Genomic DNA, 24,454 nt, shown 5'->3' on the forward strand with positions numbered 1-24,454 from the left:
CAATTGAACGTCAATGGGGTTGTCTTGGTCAAAGGCCCTCACTGTGTTTTTAAAATTGTGTCAATGTGTAGAACTATTTAAAAAAAAAAAAAAAAAAAAAAACTGCCTTTCACTGGATGGCCAATCCTAGCCTGGCACTTTAGAATAATCACAAGCAGTAATCTTACAGTAGTTCTGATGAAACATTATGAAAGGTGAAGTAGAGATGGGTCAGGAATGGCCTTACCTCGTAAAGATTTACAAAGACCTTTTATATCCAGTGTGTCATTTAATCCATTTACTCCTCACTACCATTGCATACTTGGTAGAGAGTCAGTGAAAAAGGGGAAGACCCTCAATAAGATGGGTTCACACTAAGTGGCAGCAACAATGGGCTCAAACATAGCAACGATTGTGAAGATAACTCAGGACTGAGCAGTGTTTTATTCTGTTGTAATAGGGTTGCTATGAGTTGGAGCTGACTCAAAGGTACCTAACAACAACCATCATCACTGCATAAGAAAGGACTTTTTCCCTGTTTTTATAGAACCAGGACCTGAACCCAAGATATTCCAAATCCATACTCAACCCCAACTTCCCAAATTATCTCTGTCACCCTGATGTCCTAGTGCTTGAAGTTCCATTCAAGTCATTCCACTGGTGCCATTCTCCCTTTATGAGAATAAGAAAGAAAATTATAAAGAAAATAGGGAAAGATCCATACTCTGAGTCACATCCACATCAGTGCAAATAGAAGAAGTTGAAGTGTGAGGCCCATTGCATCCATGGCCAGCTGAATCCCTGGAGCACTGAGTGCCCTATGGAGAGGGCTGGAGGGAGTCAGTGAGGAATGAGAGCAGGTAGGGTGTACCAGTGGAGAACTGTAGCCTAGCCACAGAGCTTGACTGTGTGCAGAGATGTTACATTTCTGCAGACTTAAACTAGTGGATAATTGCTGAAATGAAAGTTGTGAAGCTCATTTGTTAATGATGCTTTTCATTTTGTTTTATAATCTTAGGCATGTTCCAAACAAGTTCTGTGCCTCAATCCTGTCATCTGAGACTTAGTATAAATATGGCCAATCTTTGCTTTTCTTTTTTCCACAAAAGAGAGGACAATGTCTACAAAACTGAGTCCTCCTTAAATGATTTATGTAATTTGCAAATTTTTAAATTGCTTATTAAACATTATTAATTAAACAACTGTCATCTTTGGTTAAGGTCTGAGGACAGTGCCAACTTTTGGAATGTATCAGTACATCTCGATCTTGGCTGCTCGGTTGTTTTGTATGTATTAACATCCTCTGATATCACTGAGTTGTTCATTCATCAAACATTTATTGTAAAAGATACTACTGCTATGCTGTGGCTATATGATTTTGGCATTTTTCTTGATTCTTTTTTTTTTTTTTTTTCCCTCACAAAGCAGCTTGACCAGTAGAATCGGGAGTCAAGAACTTAGAGTCTGGTTTGGTTCTTCAGAGCAGATTAAAAAAAAAAAAAACACTTGCTCTCAAGTCAACTCCAATGACTCAAGAGTAGAACTGTCCTCCATAGGGTTCTCAGTGGCTGATTTTTCAGAAGCCTGATTGGCCAGGCCTTTATTCTGAGGAACCTCTGGGTAGACGCAGACCTCCAACCTTTCATTAGTAGCCCAGCACTTATAGTCCTTGTTCCAGGGAACAGGAGATTTTGTTAAGAAAGAGAGTCCACATATATTATGACTAACAGGGTGAGGCAATATGAGGTAAATGTCAAATGATACAAACAGATCGTGCCCACTTTCAGTAGGAATAATCTGTCCAAGAAGGTTTTACCACCAAAAAGGTGGCAATGAGCAGATCTCGGGCAGGTGGTGGCAGGAGAATCACAGAGAGGTGCTCCTCGGCTCGCCAGCATGGGCACAGCAGGCTCAGTGGTGTGGTGGCAGGAAGGTACAATATGTTCTGGAAATAGCAAGCCATCAATTTAGTGGGTTTGGCAGAGTGGACTGGGGTCAGACAGATCTAAGTTGAAATAGTGACTCTTTCACCTGTTAGTAAGGAGCTCTCGTGGTGTAGTGGTTAGGGCATTTGGGTGCTAACCAGAAGTGAGTGGTTTGAACCCACGAGCCTCTCCATGGAAGAAAGATGAGTCAGTCTGCTTCCGTAAAGATTTACAGCCTTAGAAACCCAATGGGGGTCGCTATGAGTCAGAATCAACTCAATGGCAGTGAGTTTTGGTTTGTTAGTTAGCTGTGTGACCTCAGACAAATAACTTCAACATACGGTGGTGTTGTGGGACTAGATAAAATCATATATGCTAAAACATGGTCATGTTGTCAGAAGGAACCATTCCCCAGAGAAGGATATTATTCTGGTTACCTAGGGCCGCTCTGACAAGAATATCTACCACAAATGGGATGGCTTTAACAAACAGGAGTTTATTCTTACAATTAGGAGGCTTTAAGTCCAAGTTCAAAGTGCCAGGCTCTAGGGACTGAAACTTCCTTAGCCCTGGGCTTCAGCTCTGCCTCCTGCTCCCAGCCTACTGAAGCTAGAGGCTTTTCCTCACTCAGACAGCTGCTGGCTGCTGAGACTGACAAGCCCAAGATTGACAAATAAAAAGGCCCAATGTTACCAAATCACACGGCAGGCCATTAACTCAAGTCCATTGAAAGTCCCAAGGTTGGCAGAGCATGGCAGGCTGCTGAACAACAACACAGCTACATGCAGGGTTCAAGCATGCCATAAACTAGAGACCATTCCCAAAGTTGTTTCTTATGTATGGGAAGCAGACCACATCCCAAAGGCAGCTACTCAGCTGCTTGTGGTAGGTTCCACCATGGAGTTGATTGCCAGTCTCATCATGGGAATAACCACCACTAGTTGCCCAGCCACTCAACCAGGCCCAGCCAAGTTGACACACAAACATAACCACCACAGATATCATGCTTAGTAAAGTGGAGGGTCAATGTAGAAGGGAAAGGCCCTCAACAAAATGGATAGACACAGTGGCTACAATGATGGGCTCAGGTATAGCAAGAATCATGGGGCTGGCACAGGACCAGGCAGTATTTCATTCTGCTGTGCATAGGGTTGCTATGAGTCAGAGACAACTTGACGGCACCTAACAGCAACAACAACAACATGCTAAAACACTTTCCACACCATGAAAGCCCCACTCAGGAGTAATTAGAAACCCAGACTTTCAAGTAGGCACTCAGGCCAGAAATCTAAACATCATCCTGGTCTCCTTACTTGCCTTCATCAACACTTAGCCAAGTTCTGGCTCTTCTACTTTCTAAACAGCTTTTGAATGTGCCTCTCACTTGCCTCCTGAGCACCACTTTCCTGATTCCAGGCTCCATCACCTCTCTCCTGGATTGCAGCCTCCTTACTGATCTTCCTGTTTCAGGCCTTCCCCTGCTCTAATCCACATTCCACCCCACAACCAGAGTGGTCTTCTCATAGGCAGATCTGACAATGCTCTTTTTTCAGGCCCTTCCTGTGACTTCTGGTACCCCCAGGGTAAATTCCAACATTTAGGCCTGGTCTTCAAGACCTTTTACTTTCTAACCCAGTGAACTCCCCAGTTTCGTATTCCATCATATCTTACCTTTAAGCCATTATAGGGATTGTTCCCTCAGACTGTTGTCATTGTTATTGCCATCAAGTTGGTTCTGACTCATAGCGACCCCATGTTGTTGTTTTTGTTGTTGTTATGTGCCGTCGAGTCGGAGCCGACTCATAGTGACCCCTCCTTGGGTTGCCAAGGCAGTATCACTACAGAAGTAGATTGCCCCATCTTCCTTCTGAGGAGTGGCTGGTGGGTTTGAACCACCAGCCTTCTAGTTAGCAGTCAAGTGCCTTAGGCACTGAGCTACCAGAGCTCCTAGAGACCCCATGTAATGGAATAGAACTAACCCCAGATTTCTTGACTGTAATCTTTACATGAGCAATTTGCCAGGTCTTTCTCCCACAGAGCAGCTGGGTGAGTTCAAATAGCCAACTTTTCAGTTAGCAGCCAAACACTTATCCATTATGCCATTAGGACTTCTTTACACTTTTGTTACCTTCTGGTTATCCTTGGACTTCTGTTTGGGTATTATGCCTTCTAGGAAGGCTTGCCTGATCTCCTCAGACCAACCTAGGTGACATCCTAGTGCTTCCAAAGTATAATGCTGACCTTTCCTCTCTTAAGGGTGTGTGTATGTGTGTGTGTGTGTGTGTGTGTGTGTGTGTGGTTTCCTCTGCAGATATCCTACTTCTTAACCTTCGTGTTATTTGTAACTCTTTCAGGACCACCAGGACCCAAAGGTGATCGAGGGGATGAAGGGAAGGAAGGCGAGCCTGGAATACCTGGATTACCTGGACTTCGAGGTAATGGGGAGATGCCAGGTATGGGAGGAGCTGGGAGCCACAGGCATATCTTACACTAGATTCAGAATGTTGTGGAAACTGAACCTTTGGACTTTGGAAGAGAGAGAGCCATGTAAGAAGGGAAAAAGAGGAAATTCAACCAACCCGTCTTTGAGGCCCTCCCACCCTCTTGGGGCCACCTCATTCTCCTCCAGCCATCTGAGTTTAGCATTAGAGGAATAAGTACAGAGAGACAGGTTTTCTCCACATTTCAGAAAAAAGGCCAAAGAAAACCAACTAACATTCAAAGCAAAAAAAGAGTAATTAGTTAAGGGTGCTCTGGTTTGCAGAGTTAACGATGAGCTTAGGTCAGGCCTCTTGGGGGCTCAGGGCTCTCACTCAGTGAAAGCATTTGTTGATTCTGGCTCTCTACAGTGAAGTGCAGGCCTGTGGCCATGAGGACTTGTGGCCTAAAGCCCTGGGGTTGGTCAGGCAGCAGGCCATCCATCCCATCTACTGACCTTGCTAACTCCCTTCCTCCTCCTCAGCCTCTCCTCTGCTTTGCTATACCTCCCTGGGCTTATGAGAATAATGAATGCAATGGACCTTTTTTCCCCCCCTTAACTTGGATTGGAGAAATTTACATCTTCCTCCTACTCACTATTGACCTCTACCCTCTCCCTCATCCATTAGTACCAGTCAGCCCTTTTCATCCAGCATGATGAAGCCAACTGACCATGAGCTTTCACTTCAGAAAGACCTGGGCTCAGATCCTGTTTCTAACACTCTATACTGTGTGACCTTGGACAAGTTATTTAACCTCTCTGGGCCTCAATTTCTTCATCTGTAGCACAGATGAAATAATACTGACCTCAAAGTTTGTTATGAAGATTAAATGAGATAATAGTCTGAAAAACATCCAGAACAATGCTTGGCACGTAGAAAGTACTCAAAAATCATTTGCCAGATCTAAATCTCCAGCACAGCTAGAGGTGAAGAGACAGCTCCCAAATAGGGTTGGCACCACAACTATCACTCACAACAGAGTTGGACCTCTCAGGAGGAAGGGCTCTGAGCCCAACTAGATAAAAATTGCTAATGTTGAAGATTTGAGCTGACCTTTTCAACACTGCTTTTACAGCATCTTTAACTTATCTGACAGAAGAATTAGAAAGCAGAGGTTATGGGAGGATCTGTTGTTGAGGTAGATCACTGAGCCAGACAATGATTCTAAGGGCTTTACTTGTCTGAGTCCATGGTTCCACAATGTGTCTATTTTCTCCCCAGGTCTGCCAGGGGAGAGAGGGACCCCAGGACTGCCTGGCCCAAAAGGCGATGATGGGAAGCTGGGAGCCACAGGACCAATGGGCATGCGTGGATTCAAAGGTAATAGTGAATAATGCACCCTCAGCCTTGCCTACTGATAGCCCCTGGGAAGCAGCTTGGGCATTGGAACAAGTGGATGGGAAAGTCACTTCATCTCTTGAAGCTCCAGTTTCTTTGTCTAAAAACTGGAAATCTTCATCATGCTTAACGTATGTCGTGGGGCTGTGATAAGGATTGTTGCTGTTGTCATTTGGTGCCATCCATCCAACGGATTCTGGCTCGTAGTGACCCCATGTGACAGATTGGAGGTTCTCTTGGCTATATGGAAGTAGATTGCCAGGTCTTTTTCCCAGAGAGCTGCTAGGTGGTTTAGGTTAGCACTAGCAGTTGAGCCCTTAATCATTTGCACCACCAGGGCTTCCTTTCAAAAGGATTAAATGAGACATACATGTGTGAAATGCTTTGAAAAGTCTAAAGTACTTCAGAAAATGTAGCATCACCACTAGTTGCACCCAAGGATTGTAACTGGGGAAAGCCAGAAGGATAAGCCTGAAGAAGAAACACTGGTGGCACATCTCTAGGCTGGCAGCCCTAGTACCGCCCACCTTCTCACCACTACTGCTCAGTCTTAACATTCTCTCTATATATATACATTTTTTTCTCCCAGATTTTGAACTTCATTTCTAAGTTTTACATTGCCAACATTTCTTTTGTATTTTTCTTCCTGTTGATACGTAACTTCCTTAACTTTAACTTCCTTTTTCATTTTTATGAGAACCTAATTTATGGACCTTCGCTTTTCATGTTCCTTTCAAAAGTGTCCAAACCTCCTAACATCGTGTCAGATAAGCTTCCCTACATTTACCTACTGCTGTCTGAAGTGGCCCATGTCTAGGGTGGTCTCTCGACCTTAGATCACTAGGACATTTTATTCTCCTTTCTGGTTAATGGTTAAACAGGCTGAGGTTTTCCCTTCTTTCATGATGTACTTTTTTAAAAACTTGATTTATAAAATTATAAAATGATTTTTGATTATAAAAGCAGTACATGCTTGTTAAAAGAAAATTAAATAGTACAGAAATGTGCAAAGTGAAAAATGAGAATTCCCTCTCCCTCTTCCTTTAGCACTTACTCCTTGGAATAACCACTATAAACACTTTGGAGTATATCCTGCCAGACATTTTTCTAAGCACATACATATATGCATATATGTGTATATAGTTGCCTTTGTTTTTATAAAACTTATGTTACACTAGGCATTCTGTCCTGTAACTTGTTGACTTGCTCTTTTCACTGGATAATATGCAATTTGCAGAGTTACCTTTCTAGAAGGAATTGGAACAGAATTCCCTGGTCTTTTTTAATGCCCATTGAGTGGTATCAGAGCCTTCTCCTTTGTAGAATGAGATACCAGGCAGGAAGAGTGCTCTGTTCTTTTAACCATCTCCTCAAAAGGAAATTCCACAATTCCCTGGGAAAATCTCTCTCGTGTTTTATAGCCTCTGCCGGAAGATATGTCTGACATATAACCTTTCTTGCTCTCTATATAATTGAAACTTTTTTTCTCCCTCTCACTGTTCTTAGATGTGGACTTCTAAAACCTTGACTACTTAGTAGGAAAATCTATGCTTTTTTTTTTTTCTTCTTCTTTTAGCTAAATATCACATGTTCTTGTAGTCTGTACTGGGAGGTGCTGTCTTTCACTACATTAATTACAAGGAAATTAGACTTTTTCACCTGGGCCTTCTGCTTTCTCCCCCAGGTGACCAGAACCTGCAACCTAATAGCTGGTGCTTCTATCTTCCCTAGTAGCCCTAGTGGCATAGTGGTCAAAGCATTTGGCTGCTAACCAAAAGGTCAGCATTTCAAACCCACCAGCTGTTCCAAGGTAGAAAGATGAGGCAGTCTGCTTCCTTAAAGATTTACAGCCTTAGAAATCCTATGAGGTAGTTCTACTCTGTCCTGTAGGGTCACTATGAGTCTGAATCCACTCAATGCCAGTGGGTTATCCTCCCTCCAGGAGCTGCTGACTTGGCCTGAGAGTGTCTCTTGACCTAGGTCAATAGGTCTCTTTCAGATAACTTTTATTCACAAATAGGTTTTGTTTCCATCTTTAATTACAGTTTTTCTCCTCTGTTTCAGGTGACCGAGGCCCAAAAGGAGAGAAAGGAGAGAGAGGAGACAGAGCACGAGATGCCAGTAAGGAAATTCTGTTGGCAACCTTGGATAGTGTATCAGCACAGGTGTAGCTGTTGCCACACAGCCCAAGATTAGGGGTCTGGAGTCTGGAGGGGCCAAGGGCCAGGGCTGAAGTGTCATAGGAGCAGTCGTATCTACCTTAAGGCTCTGCTACTTTAGGAGCACAGACTGTTTCCATAGGTGGTATAAGCCTGGAGGTTGTGTGGATGGATCTGGAGGCAGATAGCCCAGGCTCCCTCCTGGCTGACTCATTAACTAGCTGTGTAATCACTGTGCTTCAAGGAGCTCTGGTAGTGCAGTGCCTAAGGCATTTGACTGCTAACCAGAAGGTTGGCAGTTCAAACCCAACAGCCACTCTGCAGAAGGAAGACTGGGCAATCTACTTCTGTAAAGTTTTATAGCCTTGGAAACCCAAAGGGGATTGCTATGAGTTGGAACTGACTTGATGGTAGTGAGTTTGGTTTTGGTTTTTGATCTCTGTGCCTCAGGATTGTTAATATATGAAATGAAGATAGTAGGAGTTCCAACTTCAAAGGGCCATTGTGATAATTAAATGCTTAATCTATGTAAAGCCCTTATTGCAGTGCCTGGGCCCCTGGTTAGGACTCAATATGTGTTATTACTATTCCACATAATATCTACTTTAGATATACTTTCTAAAATCATTGAAGATCTTGCTAAAATTCAGTTACTCAACTTACTAAAATGTATTATTTCCATGAATACGTCCATGGACGGGAGGGGGGTTGGTTAGAGAGACAGAGGATAAATTACAAAGCTGCAGTAAGAGATTGGACCACTCTGCTTTCCTCCTTTGCCTTTAATCAAGTGGTAAGGCTGGAGAGCTCATTATTTGGCAGCCAACCAAGTCCAAGAAAGGGCGTCTTTCTGACAAGAAGCCTTTCTAGAATGTTTACAAGGGAAGCCAGCTTATCTAGTTATAGCACTCTTGTCTGAGGTTTATTTTTTCCCCAATAGGCAATATGTAGAATCTTGGAGAGATTTCCAGACAAGGATGAATTGATATTCCTAGCCAGCTTTCAAAAAAATACTAGCACATAGTATTTGTTGGGCTCTGAAATGCTGCCATTGTGTGCGGCCATAAGCAGATTATCCTTGTTTAAAGCATCTGGGCTCTACTCTTGGCTCTGCAGACACCTGGCCTGGGGAAAGAGGGCTTGTGTTCTAGGTTCTAGAACCTAGGCAGATTCACAAGTGGGACCCAGATTGATGTTTTCCCTAAGGGTGGTCTTCCTTAGTTTCCATAGGTCCCTAAAATGATACTTTCCTCCCAGTTAGTGCAGGAGCAGGGTGGGGTAGGGCTGAGCAGCACAAGTGGGGTGGGGCAGGGGTTAGTCAGGGCAAAGGAGATGAGAAAAGCCTGGCCAGGCCAACAGAAGGGCCTGCTCGCTCCTTTCTCACTGGCTTCTGCCCTGAACCAGCAGACCTCCCTCCTGAAAAGAGCCCTTTCCCAAGGTCTCAGACTCCAACTATGACACTTAAGCTCACCTCGCATGTCCTCTGTCCTTCCCTTCCCTAAGAGAGTGGTTAGAAGAATCAGATAAGATAAATGTGTGTGACAGCACTTTGAAAACTCCAAAGTGATAGAAATACTTGATAACCTATGGAAATGCCTTGGCTTACCATGGACTCCCCATGCCCATCTCACCTTCAATGTTATAATCTACAAAACAGTTTATATTTTTCAGTTGTCCTACCATTATCTAAAGTCCCTTTCAAGAGCAGCCAAGGGCTTAACTGGAAGTATCCTAGCCAAATGAGGAGATCTGGTGGACCTTGCTGGGAGCCAAAAGGGTTTGAAAGCAAAGGAAGGGGGTCTGGATATTATTTAAGACATCTGTGACAAATCTAAGTCACATCTATAGTGGGCTGGTTGCTAAAGATTGTCTTAGCAGTGCTGCTTGCTTTCTCCTACTCTGTTTGTTGACTGGTTTCTGACAGAATGTTGCCAAGGTAGCTAAGAAGGATCTTGACATTTAACTCTGTAAAATAAATAAATCCTGATGGGGGTGAAGAGGAAGGGAGGAACTGTGGAAGGATGACCTTTGAAAGGAGATCAGAAATGCTGTCCACATACCGGAGGGGTTCTTCTCAGGAATTTTTTGGCCGTGTTCTTGAAAGGAGGAGGTCCAAGAGTAGTAGAACCTGGGGAAAGGCAGTAGTTTTTGGTGAATGAATGTGAAGGATGCTTTTCTGGCTATTTACCTTGCTCCTTGGGCTGGCTGGGTGGGCTCTGCACTTGGATTGGTGTCTGAGGCTGAGGGCAAGGGGAGAGGTAAGCATTGTGGGGAGGGGAAATGAGAGGCACAGTAGTGTAAGATTCCCCTGGGAATAAAGTGGGAGCAATGGGGGAAGGGTGGCTAATCCACTTGGCCTTAGAGTTTATTGACTACACACCAAGAGACTGACATCAGCTCTAGATGGCCATTCCTCAGGGACTTTCTTTCCTGCCCTGAAGAGGTTACACCCTTACTGGAACCCAGAGTTCAGATAACAGTCCTCCCTTGCACAAAGCACTAAGCTTTTCCTTCCTTTCCCCTGACAAGACCCCAAAAGTAGTTTCCATGTGTGATGAAACTAAAAGTTGAGTTGGCTCAGTAAAGAGAGCTCTGTGGACAGGGGGTTTTACACAACATGAGAAGGAATTTGGGATAGATACAGAAATTATAGAATAACAAAACTGGAAGGTCATCCATCCATCTCCTCTTCTTCAGAAGTCCAGACTTTCTCAAGTCATTGGGCAATGACAGAGCTGGAGCTAAAACCTCAGACCTCTGACTTCTTTAATTCTGGAATGAGCTTAGACCAGTGGTCTGGGAGAGCAGGTTGGTCTTCTCCAGGGAGCCTTAAAACTCTTAGTGATTTTTCAGCAAGTATCTCTAGAAACTGACTTAAGGGCCTGAGGCTGAAGAGGCACCACTGAAGTGATACAGTCCTTGGGTCTGTGCCTGTCCCAAGGGTGGTCTGTGCTTTCCCACAGCCTCCACCCTCTCACCTGCCTCTGACCAAGCTAACACCAAGTTATATTAAGACTCCTGGTTATGTTTCCAAGGATCTCCAGTCCCAGAGATGTTAACTATATCCCTGAGACCAACGCTCTAAGGAGGAAGCCAAGGATCATCTTTCAGAAAAGTGTGGAAATTCTGACGAACACTGAATGCCCACTTGTGGGGGTTTCTTAAGTCAAATTTCCCAGAGCAAGGGCAGCTCCAGCATAGGATTTAATGGGTGGGAAGAAGGAATTCTCAACACCAGAGTTTGCCCTCCTCCAAAAGTGAATACCACAGAAGAGGAGCTGTTAACCAAGCTGGTTTCTGGTAACCCAGCTTTTGCCTGAGGCTATGGAGCCTCTAGGAGCCTTGGTGGTGCAATGATTAAGCACTCAGCTGCTAACCCAAATGTCAACAATCCAAACCCATCAGCCATTCCATGGGAAAAAGATGTGGCAGTCTGTTTCTGTAAAGATTTACAGCCTCAAAAACCTTATGGGGCAGTTCCACCCTTTCCTATAAAGTCACTATGAATCAGAATCAACATGATAGCAATTTTTTTTTGTTGTTGTTGTTTATGGAGCCTTTAGGAGTTTTCTAGGTCACACAAACAGTTAAGTCCTTGACTACTACTAGAAAGGGTGGCAGTTTGAACCCATCCAGGGGCACCTTGGAAGACAGGCCTGGTGACCTGCTTCTGAAAGGTCACAGCCTTCAAATCTCTATGGAGTACAGTCTTACTCTGCACGGATGGTGTCACCGTGAGTTGGAATCAACTTGAGGGTAACTAACAACATGGAGCCATTCCCAACACCTAAATGTGAACCTTTAGTAGCAAAAACGTAAAGTTCCAGCAGGTGGAGATGTTATTACATTAATGGGATTGGTGAGAAAAACAAAATAGATACCCTCACTTCAGAATAGGAAGGTGAGGGTTTTCCTTTGAAGAGTACATTATGCAGAAGACTTCTAGTGAGCCATGTTTTGAGTCAATGTTAAAATATTTTTCAGAACAAAATCTTGCAATTTTTACTCATGTTTTGATCTGGAGTAATAGAATTTTAAAGTTGGATGGGGTTTTAGATTAACTTCTCTCATATTCCAACTCCACCCCACCAGTTCATTGAAGAGGAGCCAAGGCTAGAGAGATGGAGAGCATTCCCCAAGGTCACTTTGCTTAGATCAGTGGCCAAATTGGATCTAGAATCCAGATCTTCTGATTTCTGCTTGGTAGGAAGTAAAGATTTTTCTGGTATGGGCAATATCAGTCATTCAGTTCCATGTTTGGCTTTGGGAGTTTGGCCAGGAAAAAAAAAAAAAGAGAGTTATGTACACACATCTCAAGACAGAAAGCATTTGTTTTACCCTAGAATATGGTCAATTTGAAGAAAAAATAAATATTTGTACAGCAAGGGGGCTAGGTAACAGGTCTAGTTTTAAGTCCCATAGCATGAATTCAAAGGAAGGACCTAAGTTCAGATCATTTAAAAAACCTTTCTCAATTTGGTGTCATGTGGGAAAATAAAAATATACAGAGTGAAGGGTAAATTGTAAGCCAATGCTTGTTGATAGTTTTCATTGGCATTTCAAAAAAACTTGAAAAATGTTTTAACACCTTGTGTATGTTTTCAAGATTTAAACAAGTAGTGGGGAGGGTGACCTGGTGGGCACTCCAGCATGCAGTTGATCTCAGTAGAATTGTCTGAGGGGATGGTGGTTAGATAGGTTTTCCTATAGCTGCTGAGATGTTTTCCCATAGCTGCTGAGATGTTTCTGTGTTTTAGAATAAGGGATGCAAAACTAGTCCTTTTGAGTCACTGAACTCCCTTCTTGTGCGTAGAGTTGGCTGTACTAGGTATACCAGGGAATCCGTTGAGGATAATGTAGTACTAGAAAACTGTAACACCCATTGCCGTGAGTTGATTTCTGACTCCTGGCGACCGCATGCGTGTCAGTGTATTACTGTCCCCCATAGGGTTCTCAATGGCCGTAATCTTGTAGGAGTACATAGATCGTTAGGCCTTCTTTTTGGAGCACAAACTGTTTGTACCACCCAGGGGCCTTTGTCATACCAGAAGTTAGGCTTATTTCAGGCAGGGAGAGACAGAGCTACTGGACCTTATATATACAGATACATTTCTTTATTAATTTATGTACAAATACATTCTTAGTTCTCATAAAATGTTAATGCCCTGGCAACATGAGATAAAAGTAAACCACACTTCTAAGAAAAGATAAACACTCATATACTACTACTAAAGGAGCTCTGATGGTGTAGTAGTTAAGCCATTTGACCGCTAACCAAAAGGCGGGAAAATAGATGAAACAATCTGCTTCCACACAGATTTACAGCCTTGGAAACCCAGTGGGGGTCGCTATCTGTTGGAATCGACTCAATGGCAGTGAGTTTGGTTTTTGATAATACTACTAATGCACTTGTACCTGGTCCTGCTGGAAGGAACATTTTTGTTCCTTCTATCAGTACATAAAGTAATATTCAGAAGATATGATTATGTCCATTTTAGAGATGAGCAAACTAGGGGAGAAAGAATAAGGTCACCAGAGTTGGTAAAGGACACAGCCAGAATACAAATCAGGTCTGTCTGGCCCAGAATCCACATTACTAACCACTCTGCTACCATCTTGGGTTGTCTTTTATTCTCTCTCTCACCTGGTCTTCCGACAGGGCTACTCTGCTTACTCTTTACGCTGCTCAGTGTGAAGGTGCTCATTTCTTCCTTAGCAATTCTCACTTTTCAGGTATTATCCTCTGGCTCAGAATTTGCTCTTTATTTCACCAAATCTTGGTTGCCTTAACCTGGTTCTTTTGCATCTGCTGGCAAAGCCCTTCCCACTGCACTTGCTTTTCATATTCTCCATACTTGTGTAAACCAAAAAAGATAAAATAGGTTTACTGAAAGAATGTATGCAGATGTACCCAGCACAAATCTGGCAGTGTTCACTCATTCACACGTTTGTTAATGCACTCATTCATTCATTAATTCATTCTCTTTATCCTCATAATATAAAGTAATTGTTCTGTGGAGGCAAATGCAGAAAGATGTGTGCAATGGAAAATGTTTTCAAATGTTTCCTTCCCAAAGTTTATGTATAGTAACTGAAAATACACAGGGACACAAAATTCACTCAGAAAAATTGTCCTGTGGCAAAAAATGGCTTCCAGTCCTGGCTAAAACTCAGCTGGAGACACCAGAAAGACAGAAATGAGCTCAAGGAAATGGTAACTGGGATGTGGGGAACAAGGTGAAAACTGAGCACAGCAAGCTCCAGGAGAGCAGGGACAGGAAAGGACTGAGCTGCATGGATCAGAACATGGGCCAGTAAAGAGCTGGCTTTGGAAAAGAGCAGAGGCAGAGAGAAGTTGAGGTGGTATTCTCTGGAAGGCTTCCCTTCTGTTATTAAAAGGCAGGAGAGAGGAGCTCAGAAGTATGAAAGGAAATAAAATATTTAAGTAGGACAGTATTATTCATTTATTTAGCAACTCTTCATGGAGCATTTGCTCTGTACCTAGCACTAGCTAAGGGGCTGGGAGTCAGATGAGTATGGCATGATCTCACCCTGAGGAGCTCACAGTCTAGCAAGTGAGAAACACATATAAACATTACAGTAGAGGTCGTAAGGGCTCTACTCACTGCCCTCGAGTCAATTCTGACTCATAATGACCCTTCCTTGGGTTTCCAAGGCGATATCTCTACAGAAGTAGATTGCCCAGTCTTCTTTCCGAGGAATGGCTAGTGGGTTTGAACTGTCAGCCTTCTGTTTAGCAGTCAAATGCTTTAGGCACTGTGGTAGTTATGTTTGTGTGTCAGCTTGGCTGGGCCTGGTTGAGTGACTGGGCAGCTGGTGGTGGTTATTCCCCATGATGAGACTGGCAATCAACTCCATGGTGGGATCTACCACAAGCAGCTGAGTAGCTGCCTTTGGGAATGTGGTCTGCTTCTTGTATATAAGGAGAGGCCTTGGGAATGGTCTGTAGTCTATGGTACGCTTGGACCCTGCATGTAGCTGTGTCGTTGTTCAGCAGCCTGCCATGCTCTGCCGACTCTGGGACTTACAATGGACTTAAGATAATGGCCTGCTGCATGGTTTGGTAACATCTGGACTGTGCCTTTTTTACTTGTCAACCTTGGGGCTTCTCAGCCTCAGCAGCCAGCAGCTGTCTGAGTGAAGAAATGCCTCTAGGTCCAGTGGGCCGGGAGCAGGAGGCAGAGCTGGACCCCAAGGTTGAGGGGCTTTCACCCAGCCCCTAGAGCCTGGCACTTTGACCTTGGGCTTAAAGCCTCCAAATTGTGAGAATAAACTCCTGTTTGTTAAGGCCATCCCATTTGTGGTATATTTCTTGTCAGAGCGGCAATAGGTAACTAGAACAGGTGCTATGCCATCAGAGCTCCTAGTAAGGGCTCTGTTGTGTACCATCGAGTTGGACCCGACTCATAGCTACCCCTCCTTGGGTTTCAAGGTGGCATCACTACGGAAGTAGATTGCCCAACCTTCCTTCCGAGGAGTGGCTGGTGGGTTTGAACTGCCAGCCTTCTAGTTAGCAGTTAAGTTCCTTAGACACTATGGTCCAGAGATCCTAGTAAGGGCTCTAATAGAGGCATATTCAAAGGCTAATATTGCCTACTCTTTTGGCTACTTAGTGCTGCTCTAACAGAAAATACTACAGGTGGATGGCTTAAACAAACCAGAGTTTATTCTCTTACAGTTTTGGAGGCTAGAAGTCCAAGTTCAAAGTGCCAGGCTTTAGGGGCTACGTGAAAGCTCCTTGACCTTAGGCTTCAGCTCTGCCTCTTGCTCCCGGCCCACTGAAGCTGGAGGCTTTCTTCACTCAGCCAGCTGCTGGCTGCTGAGGCTGACAAACTCAAGGTCGACAAGTAAAAAGACACAGTTCCAATGTTACCAAACCACACAGCAGGCCACTGTGTGTGATAGTCCATTAAGAGTCCCAAGAGCAGCAGACAACACGGCAGTTTGCTGAACAACTCGGCTGTGCGGGACTCAAGCATTCCAATAAAGCTATGGACCAGCCCTAAAGCTTCTCCTTATATACTGGGAGCAAACCACCTCCCCTTAAGGCAGCTACTCAGCTGCTCACAGTTGAATCCTCCATGGACTTGATTACTGGTCTCATCATGGGGAACAACTAATCCAGCTACCCAGCCGCTCAAAACCAGGCCCAACCAAGTTGACATATAAACTTAACTACCACACCTACTTTTATGGGGGGGGGGAGGGCAGTGAGGTGTCTGACCCAAGTCTAGATGAATAAGTTGGAGTTTAACAGGTGGACTTGAAGGTGAAGGCATTCCAGGTAAAGAGAACCGTGCATGGAATAGCATAGCATTGCTGAATAATCCTAAACAAATTGACATGGCATGAGCTTGGAGTGTAAAAGAACAAAGAAAATAAGGCTGGAGAAACATGCCAGGATCAGGAAGGCCCAGTAATGGCCAGGAGTTCAGGTTTGATCACCTGGGCACTGGGAAGAGATGGATGGGCTATGAGCAGGGAGCAGTATGGCAGCAGCATGGAAGATGGATAGGAGAACCAGACTGCAGGCAGGATGAAGGGATGAATGGTCCAAGGCCTCACCACCAGAACCTCATCCCTGCAACCCCTCAGCACAGCCACCAATGACTTGTGTGTGGTAGGCAGACCCTTCTTCCCTGTGGAAAACACTCCTATTTCAAATCCGTGTTCCTGTGTTGCTCCTTCTCTTGTCTGAGCTGCTCCCCTTTAGAAAGTACCATGTTTCCTGAGCAGGAGAAGAGATACAACTCTCTGAACCTCTACAGGAGCAGCACTGGCCTCAGACTAGAAAACCTGAGATCTTAGTCCTCATCTTGACCCAAATGGCCGTGTGGCTGTGCGACCACTCAGCCTCCGGGACCGCAACTTCCTATCTTTCCTCTAATCTGTGCAGAGGGTGAGATTTGGTCTTCCAGGAGTTCTGGTCTGCCAAGTTCCTATCTTAAGACTTCCAAAAATAAATCCAATTACTTTTCCTGAAAGCTGCCTGCTGACCCCTTCCAGGACAGTTTTTACATTCTTATATGCCTAAGGCATTTGACTGCTAATCAGAAGCTGGAAATTCAAACCCACCAGCCATTCCTCAGAAGGAAGACTGGACAATCTACTTCCGTAGTGATACCACCTTGGACACCCAAGGAGGGGTTGCTATGAGTCGCATCCAACTCAAAGGCAGTGGGTTTGGGGTTTTTTTTTTTTTTTTTTTGGTATGCGGAAAACAATTTAATTCTCTTTAGCCCATGTTTTATTTGATTTGATAGCTTCAAATACATTTAAAAGAACCTGGGGGCAGAAAAAGGCCTGATCCCTTAAGAAGCCAGGTGGTAAATTGAGGGTGTGTGTTGGGGGTGGGGTGGGGGACATCTGCCTAAGTGATGGAAATAGCTGAGGTCATTATGTTGCATCCATCTCTTATAAAAGGTATTTTCAGCCTTGCTGCCCTATGGCGAGGGCAGGCAAAAGAGGAGAGCTGCATGGCTTGGCGAGTGCCATAGTAGGAAAACTGCTTAGGCATGGAGAAATTAAGCCCCCCTTGGGGAAACCTGTGCTCTCAGAGAGAAGCGGAGTGGTGGGAAGAGATCATTAACAGGATCGTTAATATTTGTCATCTAAATATATGCTAAGTGAAAGTAGGAACGAGGGCCAAAGCCAGAAAAGTGTTGTGAGATGGAAAGAAAATAAACAAGTCAGCATTTGGAGTTTCTGTTCAGTATTAGTGACCAGGTATGTAATTGGGACTTGGGAAGGTTTGCTTCTTCTGTTACTCTACTGGAGCATTTCACGCTTATGAATAGAGGTAACCGCTTTACTATTCTCTAAGCACCTATTCTTTTCATCGTGAGGGAAGGAGCGAGCCTGTTGCATGCCATATCCTCTGGTCTCTTATTACCCACATTTAATTGAAGCTGCTGTGCCCTCCCTTCCCCACTTAGGGGCCTGGAGCCAGCTCCCTCACGGACTGGCAAACCTAATTCCTTGGCAAAAAAATGCAGTGGTTTCTGGGATTTGCCCTGCAGGAAAACTCTCTTAGTAATATAAACCTCAGACTGTAGGTGAGCAAGGAATTTTTACAAAATCAATGCCTGGAAACCACTGAAGCATTGAAGTTTGGGTATTTGATGTGGGTTGTTTTATACAAAGAAAGTTTTAAGTTTAGACATACACTAAAACCAGGAATGGTTAACTGTTTACATAGAAGATGATTCAAACAAATTTAGTAATTGTTCTTAATCCCCATGACCCTCCTCTCTCTTCTTTTATGTTGGGAGGTGAAGCCTGCTGATGGGGTTGCACATTTAGTGTGGGAAGGACTGGCCTGTCTTTTTTGATGTCTCTGGGTGGTACAAATGGTAAAGTGTTTGGCTGCTAATGAAGGTTGGAGGTTTGAGTCCACCTTGGAAGAAAAGCCTTCTGAAAAATCAGCCTTTGAGAAGCCTATGGAGCACAGTTCTACTCTGACACACATGGGGTCACCAGGAGTCTGAATTGACTCGAGGGCAACTTTTCCCCCCCACTCTGCTGTATCCACTAGTGCCTTGCTGTCACAGCTCCACTTTCCCCGAGTCCTCTGATAGCCGACACCAAGGCAGAGGGGGCCTTGGTGTACTTGAAGCTAGATTGTCTAGATGGGTTTACTTCCCCTGTGGCTGGCTTTCAGCTTCTTTTCTTCAAGGAGCTGTTTGTAGAATTCTGACGACAGAAGATGAAAGATGGAAGCAGAGCCTGTGGCTATCCTCGGGGAGGTCTTGTGGGGCTGTTGTAGGAGCAGAGTCACAGACTAGCTTCCTCACTGACTTAAAGGCCCAAGGAGTCACTTTTCCATAGTGCTTCGGTCCCCCACTGTGATTTTTGGGAATTATATGGTGCAGTTCAGCAAATATTTACTGAGAACTGACCACCCTAGTCACTGAGCTCACATGTGTTTAATCGTCAGTATTATTCTAACACACATATCATTATCCCATTTAACAGATGGGAGACATACTCAGAGATGTTAGATTACTTGCCCAAGGTCATTGAGCTAGATAGTGGTAAGTCTGGTTTTAGTCACAGCTCCTGCCTTGAGGATTTATAATACAGGGAAGGCAGGAGTTCCTGAGTGGCATAAATGGTTAAGTACTGCACTAGACTATTAACCAAAAGGTTGGTGGTTAGAACCTACCCAGAGACTCAGCAGAAGGCAGGGCTGGTAATCTGCTTCTGAGAGGTCACAAGCTTGAAAATTTATGGAGCACTTCTATTCTGCACACACAGGGTTGCCATGAGTCAGAATTGGTTCAACAGTAACTAACAACAACAGAGACAAGACATATAATGCAGGGATGGGGACACATCTTATAGGGGTATTAGAGCTAGAACTTGAAGTTGCAGAATTGAGATAGGAAACATGTTAGGGAAGGGACAGAGTGAGTCAAGCAAGGCACAGGGTGTGAAAAAGCCTATTCCAGAAAGGCCACCAATTCTGGGCATTGGGCCCCAAGATAAAAATAACACATGCATAAAATCTTTGAGAAGGATACCGTATAAATGTCTGATAAAATGAGACTTTGGTGTCAATCCCCAACTTTAAAGCATTTCTTTATAGTCATAAAGACACGTTGACTTGCACTTCTCGGTGCCATTTGCCCAGGAGGAAAAGCTAGGGAAAGGACTCATTTGTCCACCAGGTTTGCCCAGGAAATTCTTAACAAATTTAGCTCTGAACAGAACTGTGCATTGGCAGTATCTTATAATTGCAATGGGGAGAACTTCTAGTTCAGGGCTGGCAGGGAAAACTCTTAATTTATTGATTGGACACATTTTTATTGAACACCTACTAAGAGCCGGACATTTTTTATATCTAGTTTTTTAGTGCTTTTATTATAAACTTTATTATGAAAAAATTGAAACAGTACAGACTACTAATACAACATTAAAAATAAAATTCTCACTGTGATCAACAGTTTCCTGTATTTTAAAATGGCAGATTTGATACCAAGTATTTAGCATAGTGCCTAAGGCACTTGACTGCTAACCAGAAGTCTGGTGGTTCAAACCCACCAGCCACTCCTCAGAAGGAAGATGGGGCAATCTACTTCCATAGTGATACTACCTCGGAAACCCAAGGAGGGGTCACTATGAGTCAGTCAGACTCGATGATACATAACAACAACAAATTTCCATTGCTTTTGCATTTAAAAAAGAAGAAAAAAAAACCTTTTTCTCTGGCTTTATACAAATGAAAAGCAATACTACTAGCTTTCAAAATGAAGCTCCATTACTATTTTTTAGATATCTCAATAAAATGTAATTTGGAAATAACATTTCCTTCTGTGATAAGGAAAACAGAAAAAGTTATACCATTTAAACATGTACAAATATATCTATGGTAAAAACACAGGAGAGAAACATACCAAAATATTAAGTGACTATATAGCTATAGTAGAATGTCAGGTGATTTTAATTTTTTTATAGTTTTCTGTATTTTCTAAATTATATTGCCAAATGAACATGTGTTCCTTTTACAATCTATATTTTAAATGGTGTGTGTGGTTTATTAAGAGCCAGACATTTTGGTAGGGCATGGGAGAAACACAATCAGACAAGATACCACCCCCACCATCCCCCACTCCAGTTTCCAAAGAATATACAGTGGACTTGGGGAGACTAATGAGTGAGTCAACAATTTGAAAAATCCAATATGACAAGGGTCGTGATAACTTAGGAGATATTTCTGCTGCTCCTTCTACCCAGCAAAGTACCTATCACCCCGTTTGACTCCCAATCAAGGACTCATTCCAGGGGAGACAATTCAGTAGCCCACTGGGCTGCAAGTCTGGGGACCCAGTCCAGTCTTGGCCACTTTACTAGTCATGTGGTCTTGACGTACCCTCTTTGAGTCTCAATTTCTTTACCTGTAAGTGGGGTTAATACTACCCACCTTCGAGAAGTATTGTAAAGGCCAAATGAGACTGTCTAATAAAAGCACTTTGAAAAATCACGAAGTACAATACTAAGTTAAGGGCAGATTACCATTAGGAAATAATATTTTATAAAGCACACCCACAGGCCAGACCACATTTTGAAAACGATGCCCTTCAGGAGAGTCTAGGTCTGGTTTTCTCTCCTCAACTTTTCTTTAAAAGGATGTTTGCCTGGGCTTTGGGTCCTTTCTGATGCACAGCCAAGCAAGTTCAGGGGCATTGAGTGATCAGTTCTTCTTTCCTTGGCTTATGGGATGGCTCCTGCCCTTCCATACGGATCACATTTCCTGTGGATGTCAGGGAAAAGAGAAGTGTCATGTTAAGAGAAGGATGAAGCCCAATTTCCCAGCCTCACAGGAGGTGGGGCCAGCCTGACACAGCCCTGTGCTGCAGGCCGGCTGGGGGCTTGGGGAGTTCTTTCTTTACAAGAGAATGAAAGTTCAACTTCCTTCGTGGGCAGATGGTCCAAATTATCCCTCGGGCTCTATTCTGCAGCTGCAGAAAATCAGAGCCTATTTTCCCAGCCCCATGTGTTTATTTCTATTCTCCACAACCTCCTTTCTTTCGACTTGTTTTGCTTTGGCAGGGGCTTGGAAGGCAGGAAAAACAAACATAAAGGAGCTGCAATGTTTCAGGTCTAGGTCTGGTTTTCTCTCCTCTCCTTTTCTTTAAAAGGATGTTTGCCTGGGCTTTGGGGCCTTTCCAATGCACAGCCAAGCAAGTTCAGGGGCATTGAGTGATCAGTTCTGGTCCAACAGCCCCATTCACTCACTCATTCATTCAATACAATTTATTAAGCACTGACATGTGCCAGATACTCTGCTTGTAAATGAGGATACAGTTGTGAAACACATAGATGCTAAATGACTATTGCCTTTGTAAAGCTGAATTGAGTGAATGTTGTTGTGTGCTGCCCAGTCAGTTCTGACTCATAGTGACCCCGTGTGACAGTAGAACTGCCCCCTAGGGTTTTCTAGGCTGAAATCTTTATGGGAGCAGATCGCCAGGTCTTTTCTCCCACAAAGTTGCGGGTAGATTTGAACCGCAAACTTTCAGTTAGCAGCTGAACACACTTACCCGTTGCACCTCCAGGGCTCCTAAAATGAGTGAATGGAGATAATATGAAAAGAGAATTGCAATATAATATTTTTTCTATGTGGGGAGCACATGTTGGGGCCACAGGTCAGAGAAACCTTCCCGGAGAGGGCAATGTCTGCATGCCTTACTCACAAGCTTTGACAACTAAGCTAAGTAGTGTTTGTTGTTGTTGTTGTTGTTATGTAAGTAGTGTAGCTGGGGCATAATCCCAGATCTTCCTGTCAGGCAGTGGTTCCCAACTTGGCTGTGCATTAAGGTCACTGGCAAACTACTCAAAAAATGTCCTCAGCATGAGTTTTTTCAAAGCTCCCTGGATAATTTTTATATGCAATCAGGACTGAGAACCACAGCTTTATGTTAAGGCTGTTTCCCTTACACCTGAGAGCAGTAATTCCTGCAGATCCCACAGTGCTTTGCATATGGAAGGGATTGTTATTAAATATTTAGCTTAATATTAGGCTGGAGAGTTGGCTCTGAGGTTTGAAAATGAAAGGCCTTTGCTCTTTTCCTTCACTCTACCATGTGCAGCTGTGTAACCCTGGGCAAATTACTTGACTGCTCTAGGCCCATTTTTTTCTTATTATTATTTATAACAATTATAAGTAATTATTATTTATAATTATTATGACAGCCATAATAATTAACTCGTGGAGTGTGTGAGAAGAAGAAATGAGAAATGCACATATAAAACACCTTGTACAGTGCCTGACATATAAACCCCCTCTCCCCCAAAAATACAAACTCACTGCCGTCAAGTCGATTCAACTCATAGAGACCCCTCCTTGGGTTTCCAAAGCAGTATTTCTATGAAGTAGATTGCCCAACCTTCCTCCCGAGGAGTGGCTGGTGAGTTTGAACCGCCAGCCTTCTGATTAGCAGTCAAATGCCTGAGGCGCTATGCCACCAGAGCTCCTGCCTGACATATACTGGGACTCAATATACATTAATCCTCTTTGCTATTCATCTTTTACTTAAAATCTCTCATGAGGAGAGTGGTTTTGTTATGGTTGGGTTTGGGAGCAGCTCTGTAGGTTTAGATGAACCCTCCTGGCAGTAGGTAGTTCCAAGGCTATCCTAACCCTAGAAACCAATCTGAGAGGTGGCAGCTACTAGCTATTGAAATGTACTCTTAGATCCACTAATCTTGAACAGCTGAGTAATGAAACCACTCAGTTGTGTTTACACCAGGTCCTGGAGAAAGAGTAAAGTATTCAATTGTCTTGCTCTCCAATGATAGCTAAGAAACTCAAAGCACATAGAGTAAAATAAGGTAGAGGTAACCAGAAGAGAAAACACTGGAGACATCCTGAAGATGCCAGTGCCTGGTAAATAGAACCAGATACTGGTTTTAAAGCTCTGGAATGGATTCCTGAGAGAGACTGTCCAGTGTCCTTCCCTTCCCAGAGGCAGTATGAGCAACTGTCAGATGTGGTACAGAGAGGAGAAGGTTCCTGTATTTGATGGAGGAAAGGGGTTCATGGCCAGCCTCTTGGACCCCTTCTAACTTTTCTGAGGCCTAGAGATTCAAAGCCAAGGGAATCTGAGTTAAGACCCAGGCTGCTTTGTCTGGGACCCTGCTTTTCCCATTACTTTCCTGGAATATGTTTACAAGGCAGAGAGAGCAAAGAAACATTTGTTTTGAGAGGAGAATCTTCACATAGTACAAGATTTAAAAGGTCTGCACTAGGAGCCCAAGAGTGGCCTCAGCCCCTAGCACTGCATTCCTGGATCATTCCGGAACTGCCTTGCTGTAACAAATAACATCCAGCTTGCATTAGTGTACAGAAAGTTGCTGACAGCAGAAGCTGTTCTTCTACCCTATGCCCTTGTCCCTTCTTCCTTAATATACTAAGAAGCCAGGAACTGAGGCCTGGGAGAGGAGAGCAAGTCAGAGGAGATTAATTCAATTGGAGGAATGAGCATCTCCCCCCCACACACACAGTTACTCCCGCTCCCTTGCTTCAGGATTGCAAAGAGGTTTTCAAAGATATGATCCCTACTTGGACCACTGGTATCCAAACCATCCTTGGCAAAGCATGGAGACTCCTCAGAGCCTGCCCACACATTCCTGGGCCAAGTGTTGGCCAGCCAGAGGTGGGAACATACAATAATTGAGTGCCCATGTGTGCCAAGTCTTTCACATGTGTTATTGCTCTCAACCACTGCCATTACACCTATTTCCAGAAGGAATACATCTGGCAAGTGGTGGAGCCAAGAATGGGAACCCTCTGTCTGAGTCCAGCACCAGCTGCTTTCCAGTCTCCAGCATTGCCTCCCCCCACAGGAATCACCACAACTCTGTTTCTCTCCATTGAAATTTCCTAATCCACCCAGGGCCCAGAGAGCCAAGTGGCTAATCAATCCTTAGATGGGTATATTGCTTTGGGCTTTTTTGGTAGCCAAACCCAAAGACTCATCCAGGTCACTGCAAGTAATGGGGGCTTATAGTAAAGATACCTGTGAAAGCTTTGGAAGAACAGGACCCATAA

General features: G+C 43.9%; 1 protein-coding gene across 1 annotated transcript in view; it reads left to right on the forward strand.

Annotated features, from left to right (window-relative positions):
- The window catches only part of SCARA5 (scavenger receptor class A member 5), a 180,692-nt gene that overhangs the window by 125,157 nt on the left and 31,081 nt on the right, over positions 1–24,454 (forward strand). Inside the window, exons 4-6 of the mRNA XM_007938729.2 lie at positions 4,259–4,339; positions 5,606–5,704; positions 7,787–7,843. Coding sequence (XP_007936920.1) covers positions 4,259–4,339; positions 5,606–5,704; positions 7,787–7,843 — 237 coding nt within the window. The remainder of the gene's footprint in view (positions 1–4,258; positions 4,340–5,605; positions 5,705–7,786; positions 7,844–24,454) is intronic.

The sequence above is a fragment of the Orycteropus afer genome, unplaced genomic scaffold (assembly GCF_000298275.1).
Source record: "Orycteropus afer afer isolate SDZICR_OR568_19922 unplaced genomic scaffold, OryAfe1.0 scaffold00053, whole genome shotgun sequence".
NCBI classification, from domain to species: Eukaryota; Metazoa; Chordata; class Mammalia; order Tubulidentata; family Orycteropodidae; genus Orycteropus; species Orycteropus afer.